The sequence below is a fragment of the Dasypus novemcinctus genome, chromosome 18 (assembly GCF_030445035.2).
Source record: "Dasypus novemcinctus isolate mDasNov1 chromosome 18, mDasNov1.1.hap2, whole genome shotgun sequence".
Lineage (NCBI taxonomy): Eukaryota > Metazoa > Chordata > Mammalia > Cingulata > Dasypodidae > Dasypus > Dasypus novemcinctus.
In genome coordinates, this window is record NC_080690.1 from 60548819 (window position 1) to 60570312 (window position 21494).

General features: G+C 55.8%; 2 protein-coding genes and 1 long non-coding RNA gene across 8 annotated transcripts in view; 1 reads left to right on the forward strand and 2 right to left on the reverse strand.

Moving 5' to 3' along the window:
- Positions 1-1663: 1663 nt before the first annotated feature.
- CCNP (cyclin P) lies at positions 1664-5104 on the reverse strand. The gene is given in 9 exon segments (XM_058280248.1): positions 1664-1866; positions 1868-1922; positions 2283-2434; positions 2514-2672; positions 3243-3380; positions 3382-3399; positions 3480-3569; positions 4822-5053; positions 5055-5104. Coding segments are annotated over 9 exon segments (1005 nt in total). The 3' UTR covers positions 1664-1755.
- On the forward strand, positions 3243-4567 carry LOC139436874 (uncharacterized). The gene is made up of 2 exons (XR_011646353.1): positions 3243-3338; positions 4034-4567. It is a non-coding gene; the product is annotated as an uncharacterized lncRNA (long non-coding RNA).
- A 7771-nt stretch (positions 5105-12875) lies between the features above and the next one.
- Positions 12876-21494, reverse strand: part of AKT2 (AKT serine/threonine kinase 2) — a 52444-nt gene continuing 43825 nt past the window's right edge. For all 6 annotated transcript variants that reach the window (XM_004474041.5, XM_058280255.2, XM_012531189.4 and 3 more), the window contains 9 exons: positions 20983-21114; positions 19734-19799; positions 18605-18673; positions 17661-17783; positions 16543-16671; positions 16188-16402; positions 15688-15775; positions 15470-15572; positions 12876-14474 (listed from right to left, as the gene is read on the reverse strand). In XM_004474041.5, the coding sequence (XP_004474098.1) occupies positions 14395-14474; positions 15470-15572; positions 15688-15775; positions 16188-16402; positions 16543-16671; positions 17661-17783; positions 18605-18673; positions 19734-19799; positions 20983-21114 (1005 nt within the window). In that variant the 3' untranslated portion in view covers positions 12876-14394. The remainder of the gene's footprint in view (positions 14475-15469; positions 15573-15687; positions 15776-16187; positions 16403-16542; positions 16672-17660; positions 17784-18604; positions 18674-19733; positions 19800-20982; positions 21115-21494) is intronic.

Consider the following 21494-nt stretch of genomic DNA (forward strand, 5'->3'; position numbering starts at 1 on the left):
AAAGGAAGATCTGCTTCTTGCCCTCATCAAGCTCATGCCTGGATAGGAAAACCAGTGGGAGGCCAGACAAGCCACCCTCAGTGACAACCTAGAGTGAGCAGCACAATAGTGAAAGAGCGTACAAGGGAGGAAATAAGTGGGAGATTTTCAAGAGAAAAACTGAAGGCAAATGAGGTCATCTCCCTTCGGTCCTCCTTGGCCGCTTACTTAGGTGTAAGACCTTGGCCAAGTTCCTCCATCTCCCTCCACCTCAATTTCCATCCGTGTAACATGAGGGATAACAAGCAAGTGTCCTTCAGAGGCTGTTCAGATAAATTACACTACGCAGGTGAAGCCCTTAGCGCGGGCCCTGCTATAGTAACGGGCAATTAACAACTGCTGCGTCTCATCTTCTGTTAGACTGGGAACCACATGCACATAAATCCTGAGTTGGCACCATAAGTAGTTGCTGAGTGAATGGGTGAACAATCAGCTTTATTTAACCCCACCATCATCTCAAAGAACCTAGCTTTGGCCTCAGTCCCAACCTCAACCCTGGATCTCTACTCTCCCCTCCCCACCCCTTCCATCCTCCCATGGCAGGTCCCATCCAAATGGCCCAAAATGAACTGAGCACCTTCCAGCCCAATAGCATCTCCCTCCTATTATACTGCGTTGTAAAATGCTTTTGTTGAGCAAGTTCCTCTGTCCCTGGTCCTCCACCTCAGGGGTGGAAACTTCCTCCTCTCTGCATCTCCAAACCTGGCTTGGTTAGGAGTCTAATAATACCGAGGTGGAATTTCAAAGCAGCAAGGTAACCTTTCTGTACCCCAGGTGTGTGTTTCGGGGGGCGGGGGGGGGTATTAAAACGTGGAGATTCACTGATTCATAACAAATGTTTTCTGAGCACCTAAGTGGCTAGGTGAGAGGGGTACAGTAGCAAACAGGGGACAACCATGCCTACTTCAGCGTCCTGTGAGGATGCCATGCCAACACTTACCTTTATAACAGCTAGTATGTGCCAGGTACCGCCCTAAGCCTTTTGAATATGTGTTCACACACCCTCAGCACACCACTATGAAGTCAGCGCTGTAATTAGCCCCATTTTACAGGAGAAACTTTGGCACTTCAGAGGGTAAATCGGATCCCACGTATTAAACCCTTATTGTCAGAGACCACAAAGTAGTGGCCCTCACAGACCACAGATGTGATATTTTGGACTTGCACAACTATTAAAATGTAATGAATTGGCTGTCAACATATAAAAGCAGACGTTATTATGGAGTGGCAGATCTGCGCAGAATAGCAGGTTTTCAGCTTCACTTGAAAATCTGGCAACAACGGGGCAACATTCCTCACGACTGGGGAGAGTAATCATTTCTCCACAGTCCCTCGTCGCTTCCAGTTTCTTCCCAGCCCTGAAGACAAGAGGTCCTTCAGTTCGCACTGTGCTTTATCCATGTCCCACCAGCATTTGAGTGTGTGGTCCCCAGTTCATCCCGCGGAGCTGCACTCGGGAAAGTTCGCCAGCGCCCCCTGGTGGAAACGTTCGGAATGCGACTCGCACCTCCCAGCGACCATTAAGAGACTCGGGGAGAACATCAACCCAGGAAGGAGAGGCCCGGGAGCCGCCCGCCCCAAAACCGCGAGGGGATGAAATTCCACCCAACGAGGACCGAGAGCGCTCGGAATAAAAGAAACGCTTTTATTGGGGGGGGGGGGGGCGCAGGACACACGCTCAGAGCAGGGGTGGTTTTTGTGACGGGGTCTCCGGGCTCAGGGCGTCGGGGCTGGGGGCGGCGGAGCAGGCGGGGCGGCGGCGAGGCTGGTGCCCTGGCGCTGGGGCCGCGCGTACTTGAGGAAGACCGCGGCGCGGCCCGGCGCGGGGACCTCGGAGAGCGGCGCGGGCCATGCACGGCTCCAGGGGGCCCAGCTCCGCGGGGCTGCAGCAGGGAGACGGGGAAACTGAGGCTGGGGAGGGGATAGCAGTGATGACGACCCTTCCTCAGGGCTGGAGGCTCAAAGGTGAGACTTGGGGTTCTCGAGGGGGCGGGCAGCCCCCAACTAAAGAGTTACTGGAGGGGGCGCAAACGCCCGGTTGCCCCCGCAGGGTGCAGCCAGGGCGAGGCCCTCCCCCTAGGGAGAAGTCGGACCCAGAATAAGCGGACATCGCGCTCCACCCTGATGCACGGGCTAGAAGAGAATTCATCCTGCCACGCGGCAGCATGGTTAATGGGACTTGGGGGCTCCAGTGGCTAAAGGGACACCCCGTCACCGCCTGGCCCCACCCTCTTCGGCCACACCTGTAAAGCGCGGGCTCGGGCCGGGTGCCCGCACCATCGAATACGCGGTGCGCCAGGCTCAGCGCGGCAGCTGCGCGACGACCGGGGTCCCAGCCGGCGGCCTCGGCCTCCAGCAGGGACAGCTCCAGGAAGTAGGTGGCGAGCAGCAACACCTACCGGAGCCAGGGGAGAGCGCCGTTAGGCCCCCGCGCCGCCGGCCCCGCCCCGCCGGCCCCGCCCCGCCCCGGGCACCTCGGGGCGGCTCCGGGCCAGCGCAGCGAGCAGCCGGAGGCAGAGCAGCGGGCCAGGGTGGTGCAGCCGGAAATCTAGGCGGCTCAGGACTCGGCGCTCGGCGCGCAGCAGCTCCGCGCGCGAGTAGGAGCCGGCGCCCAGGAGGCAGAGGGAGGCGGACTGCAGAGGCGGGGAGGGGGCGAGAAGAGGAGGACCAGGACCGTGGGGCGGGGCACGCGGGATCCCCGCTCTCCACTCCCTGCCCCAGGGATCGCTTCAGGCTCCGTTCCCAGACTTCGGTTTTCTGGTCTGTCAAATGGGGCCATTGATTTGTGTCTGGATGTCGTGGAGAGCAGGGGCTTCAGAGTCAGAGAAGGAACAGGGTTCGAGGTCAGCCCGACCACTTACAGTAACTTGGGACAATTCACTTCAACCCTGAGCCTCAGTTTCCTCATCCGTAAAACGGGGACAGTACTCCCTGCTTTACCAGGCAGTCCTGGTAAGTCACGCTTTCACGCATGTTAACTATTCCAACTCGAGAGGGACGCTGGGCAAGGCCTCCTCCTGGGCCTCATTCTCCTCTGTAAAAGGACACACTGGTAGCTCCTGTACCTTACGGATATGTTGAGATCCCAAGAGTAGTAAAGCGCTTGGCATGGTGCTTGGCACACACAGGCATTTAATCCGTGACAGCGGCGAGCAGGAGGGGCCAACGGGGCCCTACCCTCCCTAGCCCCACCCCGGAAGTACCTCGGGCAGCACGCACTCTTCCACTTTGCACGCCACGAACAGGCAGGCCACGCCCAGCAGCTGCAGGCGGTGTAGGCGCACTCTGCCCGCGCGCAGGTAGGAATCAAGCAGGTGCACAGCCAGGTAGAGCGTGTCCCCCCGCCAGACCCAGGTACTCCTGGGGAGGTGCACGTGTGACCAACGGAGTCCCGGGTGGCCACGAGGGCCCCTCCACCCACCCCACCCTCCGGTACGTACGTGCACCTGGACTAGCCAGTCCACCACTAGTGCGCGCATCTCCGGAGTCACCGTGCGGGGCAGGGCCCTTCCGGGCAGCGCGCGGTACACCTGGGGTGAGGCGGGGACGACCTCACTCTCCACACCTGTGCCTCCCGTCTCTCCCGAGCTCCAGCCCAGGGCACAGCGGCTTCTTGGTAACCAGTTGGACATAGCACGGGGGCCACATTCAAACTGGCCTCCCCCATACACGATTCTCTTCCCTGGCCCCATCTTGAACCCTGGGGCTTTGGCCTGGGCACCTCCCTACCCACCAGGGCCATTTGGTCTCCTGAGCATCTCCCCTGGGGGTTCCCAGACTCTACTCGTGGGCGCCAGCCCTCACCCAGAAGGGTCTTAGGTACAAATCTGACCCAGGGACTTCCCTGCTTAAAACCCCTTCCATGCTCCCCAATGTCCTCAGGATAAAATCCTAATTTTTCCCAGGCCCTGCCCTACTCCAACATTGCCGCCTCCTCCCACTGTCCCTCCTTCAATCACGCTCCAGCCACACCAGCCTTCCTTTTGATTCCTAGACGATGCCAAGATCGTTCCTACCTCAGTGCCTTTGTGCTTGCTGTCCCCGCTACCTGAAACGGCCTCGCCCCTGCTCGTGGCATCGCCGGCTCCTTCTCAGCCAGTCAAGCCTCCGCTAAGAGCTCCCTGACCTCCGGTCCACCTCCGTCCACTCCAGTGCTCGCCATCTCACGCTGTATTCTCCTCACAGTGTTCTCACTCTGGAGGTATCCCGTGTTTCTCTTTGTTTTGTGCTTGCCGCCACCAGGCTGTGGGCACTACAGGGCAGGGACTTTTGTCCAGTTCCTAACAGAGACCGCGGCCAGGAGAGGTGCTCGCCGGGTGTCTGTTAAATGAATTCATGCCTCGGGTATTTCTTCCCAAGGCACCTGTCTCACATGGTGGCCGAGAACCTCCGTGGCCCGGTCTTGGTGGCCCTCCTGAAATTCTCATATATTCGATTGCCTCCCACAACGAGGACTGTCGCTCATCACAGCATCCCCGGGGCCGAGAGCAGAGCTCACAAACACTGGTGAAATAAATCGCTAAATGTCTGTAAACGACTAAATGCGAGGAACAAGCACAAGGGGCTATGAAACACCCAAAGAGGGGCGGCCAATACCTGCGGAGGTGGGGAGGCGGGGGTGGAGGAGGGGGTGGAGGAGGGGGCGGGCGTTGGGAGCAGCACGCAATCCCGGGGAGCTGGGAGAGGCGGGGGGCCGCCAGGACTTGGCGGGCTGCCTTCGCCGCGTCCAACCCGAGCCTCGCTCTCCTCCGCGGGGGCTCCAGGGCGCCCCGCTGCGCTCACCATGACTTCCGCGAGGATGTCCCGGGCGTACTCGCGTTCTCCCTCCAGCCCCAACGCGCCCAGCGCCTCCTCCAGCCCCGGCGGCGCCCAGGGGCCCGGGGGCTTCTCGGGGCGTGCGGGGGAGCGACTCGTGCCCGCGGGGGCGCCGTCGGGGAGTGGATCGCTCGAAGGCTCTTGATCGAGGGAGGCCACCGGACTCTGCAAGGGAGAGGGTGCTGGGGTCAGCGTCCGCGGAGAGGCCCGAGCCGGCCGCTGGGCCCTGGCCGCGGCCTCTCACCAGCATCCTCCCGGCCGGCGGCCGCCCGCCTCTTCGCGCTGGACCCGGGGCCGCCGCGGGAGCCTTAAATTAACCCGAGCGCATGCGCGTTGAGCTCTCCCCGCAGGTGTCTGTGCGAAGGTGAGTGTAAGGTACAGAGGCCCCGCCCCCCGGGGCTGATTTGGCTGGCTCTGCCCTCTCATCCCCTTTAAGGTTAGGCAGCTGGAGTGAAATTCCAGCCCTTAAGACGTGTAGCACCAGGAACAGCCCCTAGAGCCTGCAAATCACGAATTGTTTCAAAACTGGGTGTCCTGAGAATTTTAGGACATTGTGTTTAATTGTCCAGCACAAGGCCTGATGTAGTAAAAACTCAAGACACGGAAACTATAAATCACGTATTTCAAGGCGGCCTGTGTTCTATGTACTGGGTTAAGGCTGGTACCTTGCCCAAGCCCGAGGTCCAGGGCCCAGCTGGTGTCTGGCCCAAATCGCATCGGCGAGTCTGGACTAGTGCAGCAGCCTCCTTACTGCCTCCGTTTTCTCATCCCTGCAGTCTGGTTCCCACATGGCAGCCAGAGGGAGCTTGGGGACTCCTAAGTCAGGACACACCCCACCTCCATTTAGAATGCTAACGTGGCTCCAGTCTCCCTTAAGGTGAAGGCCAGGGTCCTTGCAGTGGCCCCCGAGGTCTCCCTGATCTGCCTCCTCCCACAGCTCTGAGCACATCTCAGTTCCTCCCCCTCTCCCTCACTCCTTTCCAGCCACATTGGCCTCCTGACTCTTCCCTGGCCACAATAGGCACATTCCTACCTCAGGGCCTCTGTGCAGGTCGGCTGTTTCCTTTGCCTGAATGTTCTTTCCCCAGGGAGCCATATGGCTCACTCTCTTGTCAGGTCTCTGTTTAAAGGTCACCTCCTCAGAGGCCTTCCTTGACCCTCTCCCATCTAAAACAGCCACCCAGGCACCATCAAATCATCCTCTTAATTCTCTGCATCTCACACATTCAAAGGATTGCATCTCCTCCCAAGAGCAGGGCTTGGTTCAGCTCCTCGTTGGTGGCGATGACTGCAGCCTCCACAGCAGTGCCTAGCTCCTAGTGGACATGCAGCATGATTGTCAAATGAATGAGGGCAGGGCTCCTTGGGTCTGTGCCCCCAGGCGGGTCAGGGGCACCACCCCAGGGCAGGTCTGGTCCTATTCACCCTTGAATCCCCGTTGTCAGGGCAGAGCAGGCACCAACCAGCACATACAGAATGACTGAGGCTACCGAGTGCCAAAGGGGAGGACTGGGTCAGGGCCCAGCCTTGGGGGAGGCCTGCTGGCACCTCCCTGCCTCAGTTTCCTTTTCTGGAAAGTGGGGGAAGGGTAAGTGGCCCCTTCTCTGGGGACCTGCAGGCAGCTTAGGGATTTGGGAAGGCCCTTAGAATGGTCAAGGCTTTTCTAAGATACCAGAGGCCAGTCTGATGCGACCCCAAGTGTAATGTTTCAAAATGTGGGTCACAGAAAATGGGAGTTCATTTTACTGGTTCTACTTTCAGGAGGACTGGAACATTGCCATAGGGGGAAAATGTTTTCATCTCAAGATGTGACTTACGAAATAAACCTAACTGAATTTCAAATACATACGCACATGGAGTTGGTGGGGGGAGATGAACCAAAGTAATTTGGAACAGAGTTATTTTGACTTTACATGTTTGACTGAAGATAAGAAAACAGAAAAAATACTGAACTTGCTAGGTTTTTTCCACAGTGGTATGTTAGCAATTATTTTTTTAACTTTATTTTGTACATTTAGTGATTGAAAATATAAACAATACTTTAAAAATTAAAAAGTTGAATAAAAACAATTTCTCAAAGCAATTCTTTAATGAATTTAGTCATTATCTAGGACTGACAGATAAGTAAATCTGCTAAGGGGATCTAAGCCCCCCACTGTGGGAGAATGGATGTACAAATATGGAAAGGTTGGAATCAACCTTGTGGTGTTGTAATGGAGTTGGAAAAAAAGTTGTGTAAGCACATGGTTGTTAACATAGATACAGAAAGAAGTGTGTGTATGCACACATGTATTTCCTAGCTCAGTCCACTGAGGGACCTGGGAGCAGTGACGTCCCCAGAGGAAAAAACATGCAGTGGGGAAGTGGCTGTGGCTCAGTCAGTTGGGCTACCATCTACCATATGGGAGGCCCTGGGTTTGCATCCCAGGGCCTCCTTGTGAAGGCAGGCTGGCCTGCGCCCGCAGAGAGCTGATGGCCTGCGCCCACGTGCCTGTGGAGAGCTGATGGCCTGCACCCGCGGAGGCCCATGGAGAGCTGGCACAGCAAGATGACGCAACAAAGGGAGACAAGAGGAACAACACACAGCGAATGGACACAGAGAGCAGAGAGCAAGCAAGCCACAAAGGGGGGCGGGGGTAAAATAAATTAAAAATCTTGTAAGTGTTTAAAAAAAAAAAACAACTTGCAGCTCCCAGATCATGGATATTCCATACCATCCTTCACCAAAAGGAACCAGCGCTACTTGGAGAAATGGGTGATTCCAGGGATGGTGCAAGGAAAGTACAAGATTCATCTGGAAACATCTTTTTGTGGCAGAAAGAAAGTATTCTGATAGAACAGGTCAAACAGACACAAGAACCACAATTTAAGCACTACAAATGGCAGTAATGGATCAGAATCCATTGAATAAAGTCAGAATGCACATCTATACTAACGTATTTAAGAGGAGAAGGCAAGGGCCTTCTTAGAACAGCAACGATGGGATTAGAAAACCGTATTTGCCCACTGTGATAAAAACTGTTTCAGGCAAAAGGCATCAATAGACAGTAAAACTAGTGGGGGAGTTGGGCAGATGGCAGAGTAGGAAGCTCCAGGAAGCAGTCCCTCCACCAAAACAACTATTCAATAGGGTCTGAATCAACTATTTGAAACTCTCGAGTCTAGTGGGACACTGTGCCTCATATAAGAGGCTGGTAATCTGTGGTAAATACTGGGGAACATCACCCTCCACGTAGCAGCTACCCCATCCCCGAACCGTGTGGCAGGTGGCAGTTGGAACTGCAGCCCTGGCTCCTGGCGAAGGAGGATCTAGTCCTTCAAAAACCGGAGAGGGTGGGATTTGATCCCTGCTTTTGAGCAGCTACTTCAGTTGGCTGGGGGGCTAGGGCTGGGGCTGTGTTGGGGCAGCTAAAGTTCCAACTCAGACAAAAGTGGCAGAGGAGTCTTAAAGAGGCAGTGCCTTTTTGTTTGTCCTCTTTTCTGCTTCCACTCCCCATTTGGGAATAAAAATGTTTGGAAAAGTCACAAATTGATGGCTCCAACCCTCAACAACAAAACCCCTGGTGATTCCAGAAGAGTGGGAGAACTAGATTTCCAGTCTTAACGTAACTCAGAATGTCCAGTTCTCAAAAGAGTTTTAAATACACAAAAGAAACAGGAAAGTGTGGCCCATTCACAGGAAAAAATAAATCTTGTCAGAAACCATCCTTGAGGGAACTCATCTATTGGAACTATTGGTCAAAGACTTTAAAATCCACTGTCCTAAATATGTTCAATAAGCTAAAGGAATCTAAATAAAAAGAAATAAGGGAAATTAGGAAAACATCTGAACAAGATAGAGAAGATAAAAAGCTTAAAATCAGGTATGAAATGGGAATATTACTACCAACCTTACAGAAATAAAAAGGATTCTAAGAGGGTACTATGAACAATTATATGCCAACAAATAGAAACACTGGATGAAATGGACAGACTCCTTGAAACATACCAATTACCTAGTCTAGAGCATGAAAAAAATAGAACATCTCAACATATGTATAAAAAGAGATTTAATCGGTAATAAAAAAATCTCCCAACAAAGAAAATTCCAGGACCAGATGACTTTGCTGCTGAATTCTAACATGTATTACAAGAAGATTTAGGGAAACAGATGTGGCTCAAGCAATTGGGCTCCCATCTGCCATATAGGAGGTCCAGGGTTTGATGCCCAGGGCCTCCCGGTGAAGGCAAGCTGGCCCACATGGAGTGCTGGCCTACAGAGTGCTGCCCCATGCAGGAGTGCTGGCCCATGCAGAGAGTTGGCAGAGCAAGATGACATAACAAAGAGAAACACAGAAGAGAGATAATAAGAGATGCAGCAGACCAGGGAGCTGAGGTGGTACAAGAGAATGATCACCTCTCTCCCACTCTAGAAAGTCCCAGGATCGGTTTCCGGAGCTGCTTAATGAGAATATAAGCAGACACAGAACACATAGCAAATGGACACAGAGAGAGGATAATTGGGGGGGGGGGGGGGGGGGGGAGGAGGGGGTAAGTAAAAATAAATCTTTTAAAAAAAGATTTAGCAGAGCAAATGTAGCTCAGTGGTTGAGCACCTGCTCACATGTACAAGGTCCTGGGTTCAATCTCCGGTACCACCTAAAAAATAAAGATTTAACACCAATCCTCAAGCTCTTCTGAAAAATAGCAGTAGAGGGACTACTTTGTAACTCACTCTATAAGGCCAGCATTACCCTGATACCAAAGTCTGATAAAAAATAGCATAAGGGGGGAGCAAATGTTGCTCAAGTGATTGAATGCCCGCCTCCACACAGGAGGTCCCAGGTTTGGTTCCAGGTGCTTCCTGGGGAAAAAAAAAAAACAAGCAAAATGGATGAGAGGAAAAAAAACAACTTAGGGAAGCCAATGTGGTTCAGTGACTGAGTGAGTGCCAGCTTCCCACATATGAGGTCCAGGTTCATTCCCTGGTATCTCAAGGAAAAAAAAAAGCATTAGAAAATTACAGACTAATATCCGTTATGAATATCAATGCAAAAATTCTCAACAAAATACTGTCAAACCAAATCCAACAGTATGCTAAAAGAACTATATACCACAACCAAGGGGAATTTATTCCAGGAATGTTCAACATAGAAAATCAATGTAATACACCATATTACCAGAAGGAAAGAAGGATGCCACGAGCATTTCAATTGATGCAGAAAAGGCCTCTAACAAAATGAACCACCCTTTCATGATTAAAACGCTTGGAAAACTAGGACTAGAAGGGAATTTTCTCAACTTGACAAAGTGAATTTATGAAAAACCCACAGCAAATATCATATTCAGTGTTGGAAGACTGAAAGCTTTCCCCTTAAGACAAGGCACAAGACAAGGACGCCTGCTGTTAGTTACTCGGAGCTCTAGCCAGAACAGTCAAGCAAGAGAAAGAAAGGGTATTCAGATTGAAAAGGATGAAGTAAAATCATCTGTTTGCGGATATGATCCTATATAGAGAAAATCCCAAAGAACCCCCACTCAGACATACGCTATTAGAATTACAAATTACATTAGTGTGGTGTATTGGTATATCGTTAACTAAAAGCCCGTGCTCTACTCAGACTTCCAGACTTTACCTGGTATCTTTTCTGTCCGGGATCCCTTCCAGGATGGCACACTGAAGCACGATGTCTCCTCAGGGTCCTCTTGGCTTTGACAGTTTCTCAGACTTGGTTCAATTTTTACCTTGAGTTTATGTACTGATCAGGTATTTTGTAAAATGTCCCTCAATTGTGACTTGTCTTGATAATACTGATATTATATGTATGGGGGAGGAAGCTCATTCTCCCCACACCCTATCAAGGGTGCCCACTATCGACGTGACATGACTTGATGTTGACCTTGACCACCCGGCTAAGATCATGTCAGGTTTCCCCTCCTAAAAGTTACAGCCCTCCCCCTTTCGCCACTGCACTCTTTGGAAGTCTCTCTAAACCTAAGTGCCTGAAGAAGGGAACATAACACACCCCTTCTTTAAGGCCAGAGTATTTACATAAATTATTTGGAATTCTGTTTGGGAAGTCTTTTCTACCTCATTTAATCAGTATAGACTCATATTTCTTTTATACTTTGGGTATAATCCAAAACTACATTATCTATTTTGTTACTCAAATTGTCTCCGACTTTGGCCCCTGGGAGCTCTTCCTGGGCTGTGTCCCTGTGTCATGCCCCCATCAATGTGGGATTTTAAAACGCTTCCTTAGGTCTATTTTGGAAAGTTCAATGTTGAAAAATGTGTGAATCACCACACTTTTGGGGAAAACTATCTGACACATTAAAAAAAAAAAACAGAAGTGCAGTAAAGCACAAGGGCATTAAAAAGGTTTATTAAAGCGCTGTTGGTAGCAGCAAAAAAAAACCCTGGAAACGGAGTGAATCCCGGTCAACAGGCAGCAGCTGAAGCCAGCTGAGGCACAGCCACCCCACGGGACCTTGTGCAGCAACTGGGAAGCAGGAATTAGCAACAAAGACGAAGGGTTCCCCAAAATGCAGTAAAGTCACTTAAAAAGGATTCCATTTTTACCAGGCGCCCTATGAATGTACAAGTGCGGGCAGGAGCGTGAGGAAGGAGTGGGAGGATCAGCCCTGGGGCAGGGGCTGGCACTGAGTATTGACCAGGAGGTGAGAGTTACTGAGTACTAAAACGAGGGGCCTCCAGGCCCTGGGAGGGGGGTGACTTTTACTTTCCCCCTTACATTTTCCTGTATAGTCTGCTTTTTTTTTTTTAACCAAAAACAAAACTCATAAAAACTTAACATGCACATTGAAAAAGACGGCTAGAGCTACTTGGAATTCTGTTTTTTAACTGGTAACATTTTACTAACGAAAAGTGCTACAACCTAAAATTCCCTCTTTGGAAAAAGCTCTCCCACAGAACTAAGCAGCAGCAGTCTACCTACCTAGGGAACTGTGTTAAGGGCCGCTTCTGAGGGAAGCAGCGGGTGCAGCTGTGCCCCCAGCCAGGCCAGGAACAGCAGCCAACGCTGAAGAGGAAGAGGGGAGCAGGTATGTACCCCCTGGGGGAACTGAGACATGGGGATGTGGAAAAACTGTCACCTTTGGTGGTCTGTGGGCTGGGACTGAGGGGGGTAAGAGGCTTTTCTTTATAGTCAGCTCTGCAGTTTAACTTGCTGGGATTATCTTGGAATTTAAAAATTAATTAAAAAGTCTATATTAAGTTATAACACAAGAGAGAGGCCGAGAACCACCTGGAATCTTAGTTGTAGCTGATGCAGGTTCTGTGACCTGGTCTTGATTTTTCCTCCACCGACTTAAAATCTCAGAGATGCCATGTGTATGCAAAACCCTCGCCTTCTGGTGAGATGTGGAATTAAACTCGTTTGAGCCAGGCTCTCTGCCCAGCAAGGCCCAGCAGACCACGCAGCCCCCCAGATCCAGGAATCCATGCTGCAGGAACATTCCTGATGCAAGCAGGTGTAACCCAGCGCCGAGGTGCTCCCGGCTGACGGGGACCACACACCCTGTAACACTGGAAGGTGTGCTGGAAGCAGGCGGCCTTGAGGCTCCTGGTTTCGCTAAATGGGGGAGAGGGCTGTTGCAGGCAGGGCCCACGCTAGTGTTCAAAGGCCATGCGGAATGAGTCCACCTCCTCTCACCCCCACCTCCAGGGGCCCTGTGACACATCACACATCCTCCTTGTTCAGCGCCACCCTAACTTCCCACCCTGTCCCTCCATACAACCTCTTTGGCCTAAGCAATTTCTGGGGGCCAGGGATGCGCCGTCCACCCCACCCCACCCCAGGAAGCCTGCCCCAGCTCCTCAGCGCCTCCCTCCCATTCCGGCTTAGGCTCCAGCACCCACTGCTGAGCTGCCCAAGTCCCGCTGCCCACCTAGCTCATGCCCACCTGCTCGCCTGCCTCCTGACGCAAGCCCCCTGAGCTCAGGGCCCTCTGAGCACAGCAGACGGGACCGGGAGGGAGCTGGTGGCCAGCACAAGTCAGGCTGGGCCCTCAGGCTGGGCCCTGGTCTGAAACAAGTGTCTTTATTGCTTGTACCGTAAAAATACAAGGATCGGGAGAGGGCCAGTGGGGATGGGGGAGTACTGTCAGATAACATACACTCACAAAGAGGAAAAAGGCCCCCCACCCCACCCCGTGACGCCCTTCTGTGAACTGCCTAGTACACGAGGTGGGGTGGGGGGATCAAAACCATAAAAACTAAATGCAAACACCTGGAGATGTTGGGGGCGGGGAGAGGGGAGTGGTGGGCAGGGCAGCAGGTGGCTCCCAGATGTGGCTCCTCCCACTCCCGTCAGCACCCTCCCCTCCCCTCTCCCCACAGAATGAACTGCTTAGGCCAGGGATGGGGGCCCAAGCCCACACGCACCACGCACCCACACTCGAGGGCCCACACACGCCCTCTCTCTCTCTCTCTCACACACACACACACACACACCTAGCGTGCATCCGCATTCCAGACACAGGGATGCCCACTGACACAGTCCAAGGCACGCACACGTGTGCCCACAGCACTGACGGACTCATGCTCACCTTAAGGCTGCAGAACAGGCCCTGGAGAGTGGGCAGGGGTGAGGCGGCCTGGGAGCCTCCCTTCTCAGAGGCACCCCCACCGCATGCGTACCAGAGACCCCGGCCCAAGTCCACGGGGCCCAATACTGTCTTGGTGCAACGTGTAACAGCCGCGGGGGGGCAGCCTCCGGCCCGAGCAGAGGGAAGGGAGGCCCCAGCCCCTCCGACAGGGCCAGGCCCAGGCCTGAGGTCCAGCGGGAGGGAAGGCCAGCTGAAGGCAGGCCTGGTAAGGCACAGGGCTGGGGCGGGGGGGGGGGCCTGGCCCCCAAATGTTCCTCCTGCCTCCTCCCTGGGATCGGGAGAGCAGCTTGGGGGTGGGGGAGGGAGGCAGGGCCAGGAGGCAGTGCCCGCCCCCGGGGCAACTCCTGGTTCCCCACAGGGCAGGTCCAAGGACCTGGCCGTGGGCACTCGAGGGGCCTCCAAACTCCGATCCCACAGCGTCCAGAGGCCCCTGCCTGGCCCTGGGGATTATTGCATTTCTGCCCCCATGGGGGGAAGGGGCTGGACTGCCCCACCCAGGCCTGAGCACCACAGCCCTGGCCACCAGGCGTCGCCGTGTCCCACGAGAAGCAGCCTCTGTCTGGAGCAGCAGGAGCGGCAGGTGGGCAGAAATTCAGGCAGGCCCCGAGGCTCCAGGCTTTGCCCTCACTGGGGCTGGTGTTGATTAAGAGCCTGAATCTTCCCAACCCCCAAGGCCCAGTCCTGGGGCAAGAGGTGCAGAGTCTTAAAAATACTAGTCTGGGTACAGAGAGAGGTGGGACCAGGCGCTCCCTGGAGGCAAGGGCTGCAGGGACCCCAGCTTTGGGGAGAGGCCTAAGAACTGGAAGTGGGGTGAGGAGGGGAGGGACAGGGATACAAACAAAAAAGGCAAAATTAACGCCACCCAGCAGGGGATGGCAGCCGTGCGTGTCTCCTGAAGTGCGTGTCTCCTGAAGCGCCGGCAGGGGCTGCTCACTCGCGGATGCTGGCAGAGTAGGAGAACTGGGGGAAGTGGGTCGGCTGGTCCAGGTCTAGGGAGCCCAGGCTGTCATCTGTGGGGTCAGGGTGGGGCTGGATTGGGGTACCGGCCTTCGGAGGGCTGGAGGCACCCCACCCAGGCTCACGGGTGCAGCAGGGGGAGCCAGCGCAGCAGACCCCAGGAGCAAAACCTGCAGCAGGGGCTGTCCTCCAGAGCAGGCCAAGGAAAGCTCCGGGACTTCCTTCCAGCGAGGCCTGCCTCCACCGCGGCCCCACTCCCCAAGCCAGAGCCCTGGGCGGCCTTGTCTTTGGCTCTTCTGCCCCGGCCACTGAGCCTCCAGAGTGTCACCCTTGCGTCACCAGGCCTCCGCTCCTGACCCTTACAATTCACCCGAAACAAGGTCCACTGGGGTGGGGGCGGGGCAGTTCCTAGAATTGATGCATCTCTAACCAACGCAACACAAAAACCCTTCCCTGGCTCCCCAGTCCCCCCAGCCAAAGTCCCTGTTATTCCTCTCCTTTCCTCTCCCCCCCTCTACCCACCCATTTCTGGGCATCCTATGTGCCAGGCCTTCTGCCAGGAGCACATCTCAGGTGCTGTGTTTCCTGCTCCAGGGAGCCCTCCCTGACCCCAGGCTGGGCCAGCATTTCCCTGGGCTGTCAATGGCTGAGGACTGGGAGCTGCACACAGGCAGGGCCCGGGGCTGTCAAGGTCACTGCAGGGTCTCTAGCACTGCTCGCTTCCAGGCCAGGTACAGAGCAAGAACTCAAATGGGAGAAAAATTAAGTAACTGATCCAGGCCCAAAGACCCAGGCAATTTAGGGAGGCGACTATGACTCTGCCACCTCCGTGGTGACAGTGCCCACAGCTGCCCAGACCTCTCCCCAGTGCTCCAGAATATGCTGTCACCAACGCCTCCTGGTGTCCCACTGGCCCTACGCTCACCAGGTCCCAGGTGGACTGACAGCCAGAGGCCCGCAGGCCGACACGGAGAGGGGAGCTGGGCCCAGGGCAGGCACCGCCCCTCCACCAACCCAGGCACCCGGGCGAAAGAGGCCCCACACTCACAGTGGTCCGGGGGGGTGATGGTGATGGACTGGGCGGTGAACTCGTCATCGAAGTACCTGGTATCGATCTCGGATGTGACCTGAGGTTTGAATGGTGGCAGGAGCTAGGGAGGAGAGGAGTCCAGACTCAGGGACAGAAGGTCTTGGCCAAGGTCAGGAAGAGCCAGCCTGGCCCCGGGCCGGGGCTCCTGCCGCGGGCAGGCAGACGGTGGGGCTCACCTTCTTCTGTACCACGTCCTGCCAGTTGATGCTGAGGAAGAACCTGTGTTCCATCACCTCTTTGGCATCGCTGGGCCCCCCGCCGAGCCTGAGCAGAGACGGCCATCAGCACCCGCCTCCCGAGACGGGCATTCATTCCAGGCCCTGAGCGGCCTTTGATGATTCTGTCCTGGCCCTAAATCACCTCATGCAGGATGTAAGGCTCAGGGACAAGCTCATGTGCCCAGGGTCAGAGGCGAGGAGACTGCAGCCCGGGCCAGGGGCCTCCCAGCCGGCCCGGCCACAGGCCGGGTTCACATCCCAGCTCTTCCCTGTACAGTTCCCGACCCAAGGAAGCACACCCCAGGGGCCAGCTGCCGGGTCACCAGGGGCCGCGTGGGGACCATGTGCACCAGCCATGCCGCGAGTTAACACGTATGCATCCTGGGGGTGCTGCCTCCCTCCAGGCCGAGGAGACGGTGGCAGCAGGTGGCCCAGGGCGGGGAGATGCCAGCCCTCACCTCTGCTTGGGGTCCTTCTTAAGCAGCCCAGCAAGCAGGGACTTGGCCTCGGGGCTTAGCGTGCGCGGGAAGCGGATCTCCTCCATGAGGATGAGCTCAAAGAGGCGCTCGTGGTCCTGGTTGTAGAAGGGCAGGCGGCCGCACATCATCTCATACATGACCACGCCCAGCCCCCACCAGTCCACGGCCCGCCCGTAGTCGTTGTCCTCCAGCACCTGGGGAGAGGGGCAATGAGGGCGGTCCGAGGGGAGACGGGCCTGCGTGGGGGGTCTCCGGGACCACAGCCCTGCCAGAGGGAGAAGCAGGGCAGACGCACAGGCCCACCTCCCGTGCCCCTAGCCCCAACCCCGGACACCTCGGGCGCTAGGTACTCCGGAGTCCCACAGAAGGTTTTCATGGTGGCCCCGTCACTGATGCCCTCTTTGCACAAGCCAAAGTCCGTGATCTTGATGTGGCCATCTTTGTCCAGCATGAGGTTTTCCAGCTGCAGGAAGCCAATGTATCAGGGCCACGTCCTCCCAGTTTCCCACCGCCCCTGAACCCCTCCTGGAGCGGCTGGGGCCCGGATGGTGGCAGTCATGCAGGAAGCTCCTGGCACCAAGGCCTCCATGCTGCCCGGGCTGGGCCCTCGCCCTCTGAAGCTGGGGGGACAGCCCCACCCCCACCCCTTGGGGCAGCTGGCCGAGTGCTTTCCCACTGAGGACTTCACACGTCAGGGGCGCTTTACGTTTGATAAACTTTTTTTAAATTCTGAAATATAAATCAGGAAAGAGCATTAAACATAAAATACAAGTCGAAAATTTAATGAAAACCATGTCGTAGGCTCTCTACATAATCTCCACGCAGGTCAAGAAAAAAAACACAAGTCCTGGTTACTAGCCACCTGCCCCTCAGGAAGCAAGGTTCACACCCCGGCTTTCCTTTGGCTCTACCACCTACGCAATCGCGCATTCAGCCCGTCCATCCTGGCTCCTGGTGCTCACTGAGCAGCACCCACGTGCTGCGTACAGCCATGCTCTGCTCCCTTCCCCTGCTGTGAACAGACCAGAGCACACTGCTCTCTCCTGCCCCTGGCTGTCCGGGCCGCCGTGAACGGGGCTGCCAGGAGCAGGCATGGGCACGTTGTGCGGGGAACACGTGTGCTGGTTCGGCCGTGTGTGGGGACAGGTGCATCACGTTCCACTCTGGTGGCCGGCACCAGAGGACCTTCTCAAGTGGATGTTCCGCGCCACACCCACAACATAGAACGTCCACGAGGGCCTCGGGAGGGTCCTGCCCCAGGTCTGCTTGCTCCAGAACTACCACCGTGGGCCTGGGCGGGAGGGCCAGGGGCCTGGAGGGAGCAGCCACAGGCCCAGGGCCACGGCCCACCTTGGTGCTGGTTCTGTGTTGGTGCTGCAAGCCGGCCTGGACCCCCTGTGGCCATGGCCCCCCGCCCACCCGGCAGTGGGGATGAGGCGATCGCAGGCTCACCTTGATGTCGCGGTACACCACATCCCGCGAGTGCAAATACTCCAGGGCTGAGACAATCTCTGCGCCGTAGAACCGGGCCCGCTCCTCGGTGAAGACACGCTCCCGGGACAGGTGGAAGAACAGCTGCCAGAGGAAGGGGCGAGGGGCAGGGTCACACCCCCACTATCGGCCCCCTCACCTGCCCTCAGCCTCCCAGACCCTGGCCCCAGCCCAGAGACATGGTGACATCTACACGAACTGGCAAGTGATGGGAAAAAGCCCAAGTGAGGGACGTTGAGTAGAGAAGAGCTCATGTGAGGAAAAAAAAAAAAAAATTAGCAAGGGATAAAGAGTGAGGAACAGCCAGTAGGTGCCAATGGGAGAGTAAGGGGTTGACACAAGGGGCAAGGGAATGAGCGACAGCCAGCAGAAAGCACCACAACAGCACAAGCTGGTGACGGCAAGTGAGATCAAACCAGGCAGGTCAAGCAAGCGCCCTCTATCCACCAAGCTCCAGCTAACGGCACAGAGAAGAAGGGTGCGGGAGATGAGGACTGAGCGGCAGGAAGTGGGCGAGTGTGAGCAGTGTGTGACAGGGAGAGGGGACTCAAATGCAGCAGGAGGACATGGGGAAGAGAGGCCTGAGGGCCTCGACCCCTCACAGGCTTTCCTGGGAGCCTTGGAGAATGCTGTGCAGCGCTCCCACCCTCTTCTCCCCACAGCCCTCTGCACCTCTCTAGATCTGAGCTGGACCCTACCCCTCTTCTCCCCACTTGCAAAAGAGAGATCATGATGCCTGCCTCAAGGCAGCGCTGGAGAGAGATGGAATGAGATGCCCATCAGTGGGCCTTTGCTGCCTCTGACCCCTCCCGCAGCCCCTTCCACCTCTCCCACATCCCTCTCTGCCTCCCTGCTTGCTCAGGAAGGAGACACGCAAAGGCGAGGCTGGGGCAGCAGCAGCTCACCTCCCCACCGTTGGCGTACTCCATCACGAAGCACAGGCGGTCGTGGGTCTGGAAGGCGTACTTCAGTGCCTGTGGGGAAAGAAGGCTGCGGTGGGCGGTGGGAAGGAGGAAGGCTTGCCAAGCAGGAGGCTGGGACTCAGACCCCAAGTGGGGGCACTGTTTATTCTGCATGGACACACCCAGCCTAGGGCCTGGGAGTCAGGCAGATGGGAGTTCAAATCCCAGCTTTGTCTTCTGGGGATTAATAAGTGAATCCCTGGCTTTGAGGACAGGAAAAGGCTGAATGTGCTGAACCAGCTCATCCTCTACCTTCAATGCAAGCCTGTAAGAGGCAAGGCCGGGGGAGGCATCAAGCTCTGAGTGACCAGAAGCTGTTTTCTCTCTCCTCCTCCAACTCTTGTTTTAACAATAAACTATGTTAAACACACACACACACCCCACAAGTGATGTAAGGCAGCTGAGGGGGCAGTAGCTTAGGAACTGATCCCAAAGACAGAATGGACACGACGTCAGACAAACAGTACTTCTCTAAGTGCGCCCTAAGAAGCCACAAAGAGTTCCCCAGCAACCCTCGGGGGACCCTCTGCTCACAACTACTCTGTTACTTGTCTTCACACCAAGGTACCTTGTGAGATTTCACCTGAACAAGTGCTGTGGCTTAACAGGACACCTGGACAGCAGCTAAAATAAACCACCCACATGCCCTCCTCACGCTGGCCCATTCAACGATGGGCAGTGGCCCTGATGGGAGACCACAGAGGTGTCTACTCAGCCTAAGTGACAGGCAGTGCAGTGACAACACAACTGCTCTGAGGACTACAGCTTAAAAAACAAACCCAGAAAACTAAGGTTTCCACTTGACCACTGTGCTCAGCACCCGACTCATCAAGAGCCGCGCTCTGCCGGGGCCGTCCTCCAACAAGACGGCATCAGTCGGCTGAGGCTTCCAGGAAGCCAGCATCTGTGAAGAAGCTGCTGCCCAAGGCCTGGGCCCGGCGATCTGAGGCGCCCAGCACCTCCCTCCCCACCCGCCCAGCCCCACCAAGTCTGGGCTTCGCAGGGGCAGGCTTCTGGCTCCCACCCGGCTCAGGGCTGGGCAAGGCACGCCCAAGAGGAGGGGGCGACTCACAGTGAGGAAGGGGTGCCTGGTGTTCTGGAGGACCCGGCTCTCGGTGACCGTGTGGGCAACTTCATCCTGTAGACACAGAGTGGGGTGAGGGGCTGCTGGCCCCACAAGCCTGGCCCCCGAGGTGAAACGGGGCTGCGGTGGGGAGATGCAATTCCATTCCCAGCCCGTGTGTGCAGAAGGCGTGCCGGGCTCAGCACGCCACCACTCACAGGCCCTCGTTAAATAACGGACCCACACAATGGTCATCGGGGTCTGCCCAAGCCAAGAGTGCAGAGTGGCAGGATCTGGCTGCCACCGCCTGGACCCACGGACCAATCTTCACATCACTCGAGCAGGGACAAGCAGCAGCATGGGCCTGGGGGAATCACCCTCCGTGAAGTTCCTGCTGAGAGGACAAGCCTCGGCCTCACCAGCGCGTTGCTTCATCGCTGATGGCTGCCATATGCAAACCGGGGAGAAAAGCTTGATCTCACGCCCCACCCCAGGCCCGCCGTGTCAGGCTCTGGGCGTGGGGCCTGGCACTGCTTTCACAAACCCACAGGTATGATATGCGTGTATGGCAGAATCACCTGGAAGCCTTCTAAAAATTCTCAACCACCAGCCACAATTCAGACCACGGGTTCTACACCAGTGGCGATTTTACCCCCAGGGAACAAAATCTGGCCATGTCACAAGTGGAAGCTTTCGTGCGTGGAGGCCAAGGCTGCTGAACACCCCAAGATGCAGAGGGCAGCCCCCTCAGCAACAAACGGCCCTGCCCAAGACAGCAACAGTGCTGAGGCTGAGAAACGCCATGTAACAGCAGGAAATGCTGGTAATTTCGTTGGGTACGAAAATAGCACCATGATTATATTCTTAAAAATCTTTCTAATTTAAAAATAAATATCTAAGTGTGTGTGGGTGAAATGTTGTGACATCTATCTAGAATATGCTTTAAAATACTCTAGAACAAAAAAGGCGGGGGGGGGAGCAGAGCTAAGGAAACAAGACCATGTTCATTATGTTTTTCTTTTTAAAATTTTACAGATGATTGGGATTTCGTATTATACAAATTTTTTAAAAGGGAAAAGAGAAAGAGGCCATTGCCTGCCCAACTCAGCAGGGCCCTGAGGCCAGCTGAGACCCTGAGCCAAGCCCCCCCCCTCCAGCAGTCCCACGGTCACCTCTGGGGCCTCCCTCCAGGCCCTGATGGTGCGGGAAGGGAAGGCGCTCCCTGCCAGCCTCAGTGCTGCTCTGCTGAGGCGCCCACCTTGGCGATGATGACCTCCTTCCGCAGGATCTTCATGGCGTAGTAGCGCCCGGTAGCCTTCTCCCGCACCAGAATGACCTTCCCAAAGGTGCCCTTGCCAAGGAGCTTGAGATAGTCGAAATCGTTCATGGTCTGCCCGGGAGAAGCAGGGCGAGGGAGCAGTCAGCCCTGGCGCACGCCCCAGGCGAGGACGTTTTCACAACAAAAGAGGAAAATCTAAGGACACTGGTGCCCAAGGCCGGGACTAGAGGTGGGAAGGGAAGGGAGGCTCTGGGCAACTGCTTGTTCTTTAGTGGCCTCGGCCTGACGCTCCGCCTCCCTGCAGCCCTCCCAGGCACCCTGCCCTGGGGAGGAGGCTGCAGCTGACCAGGTGGGGCCGCATCCCTGAGGGCGAGCTGAACACCCGTGTGGCTGCAGCTCTGCCCACGGCTGCCCAGGCTGCCCTCACCCCACGGGCACAAAGCAGCACCTGGGCTGCTGGGGTGCAGATGCCGTCCTGGGAGCAAGGCTGG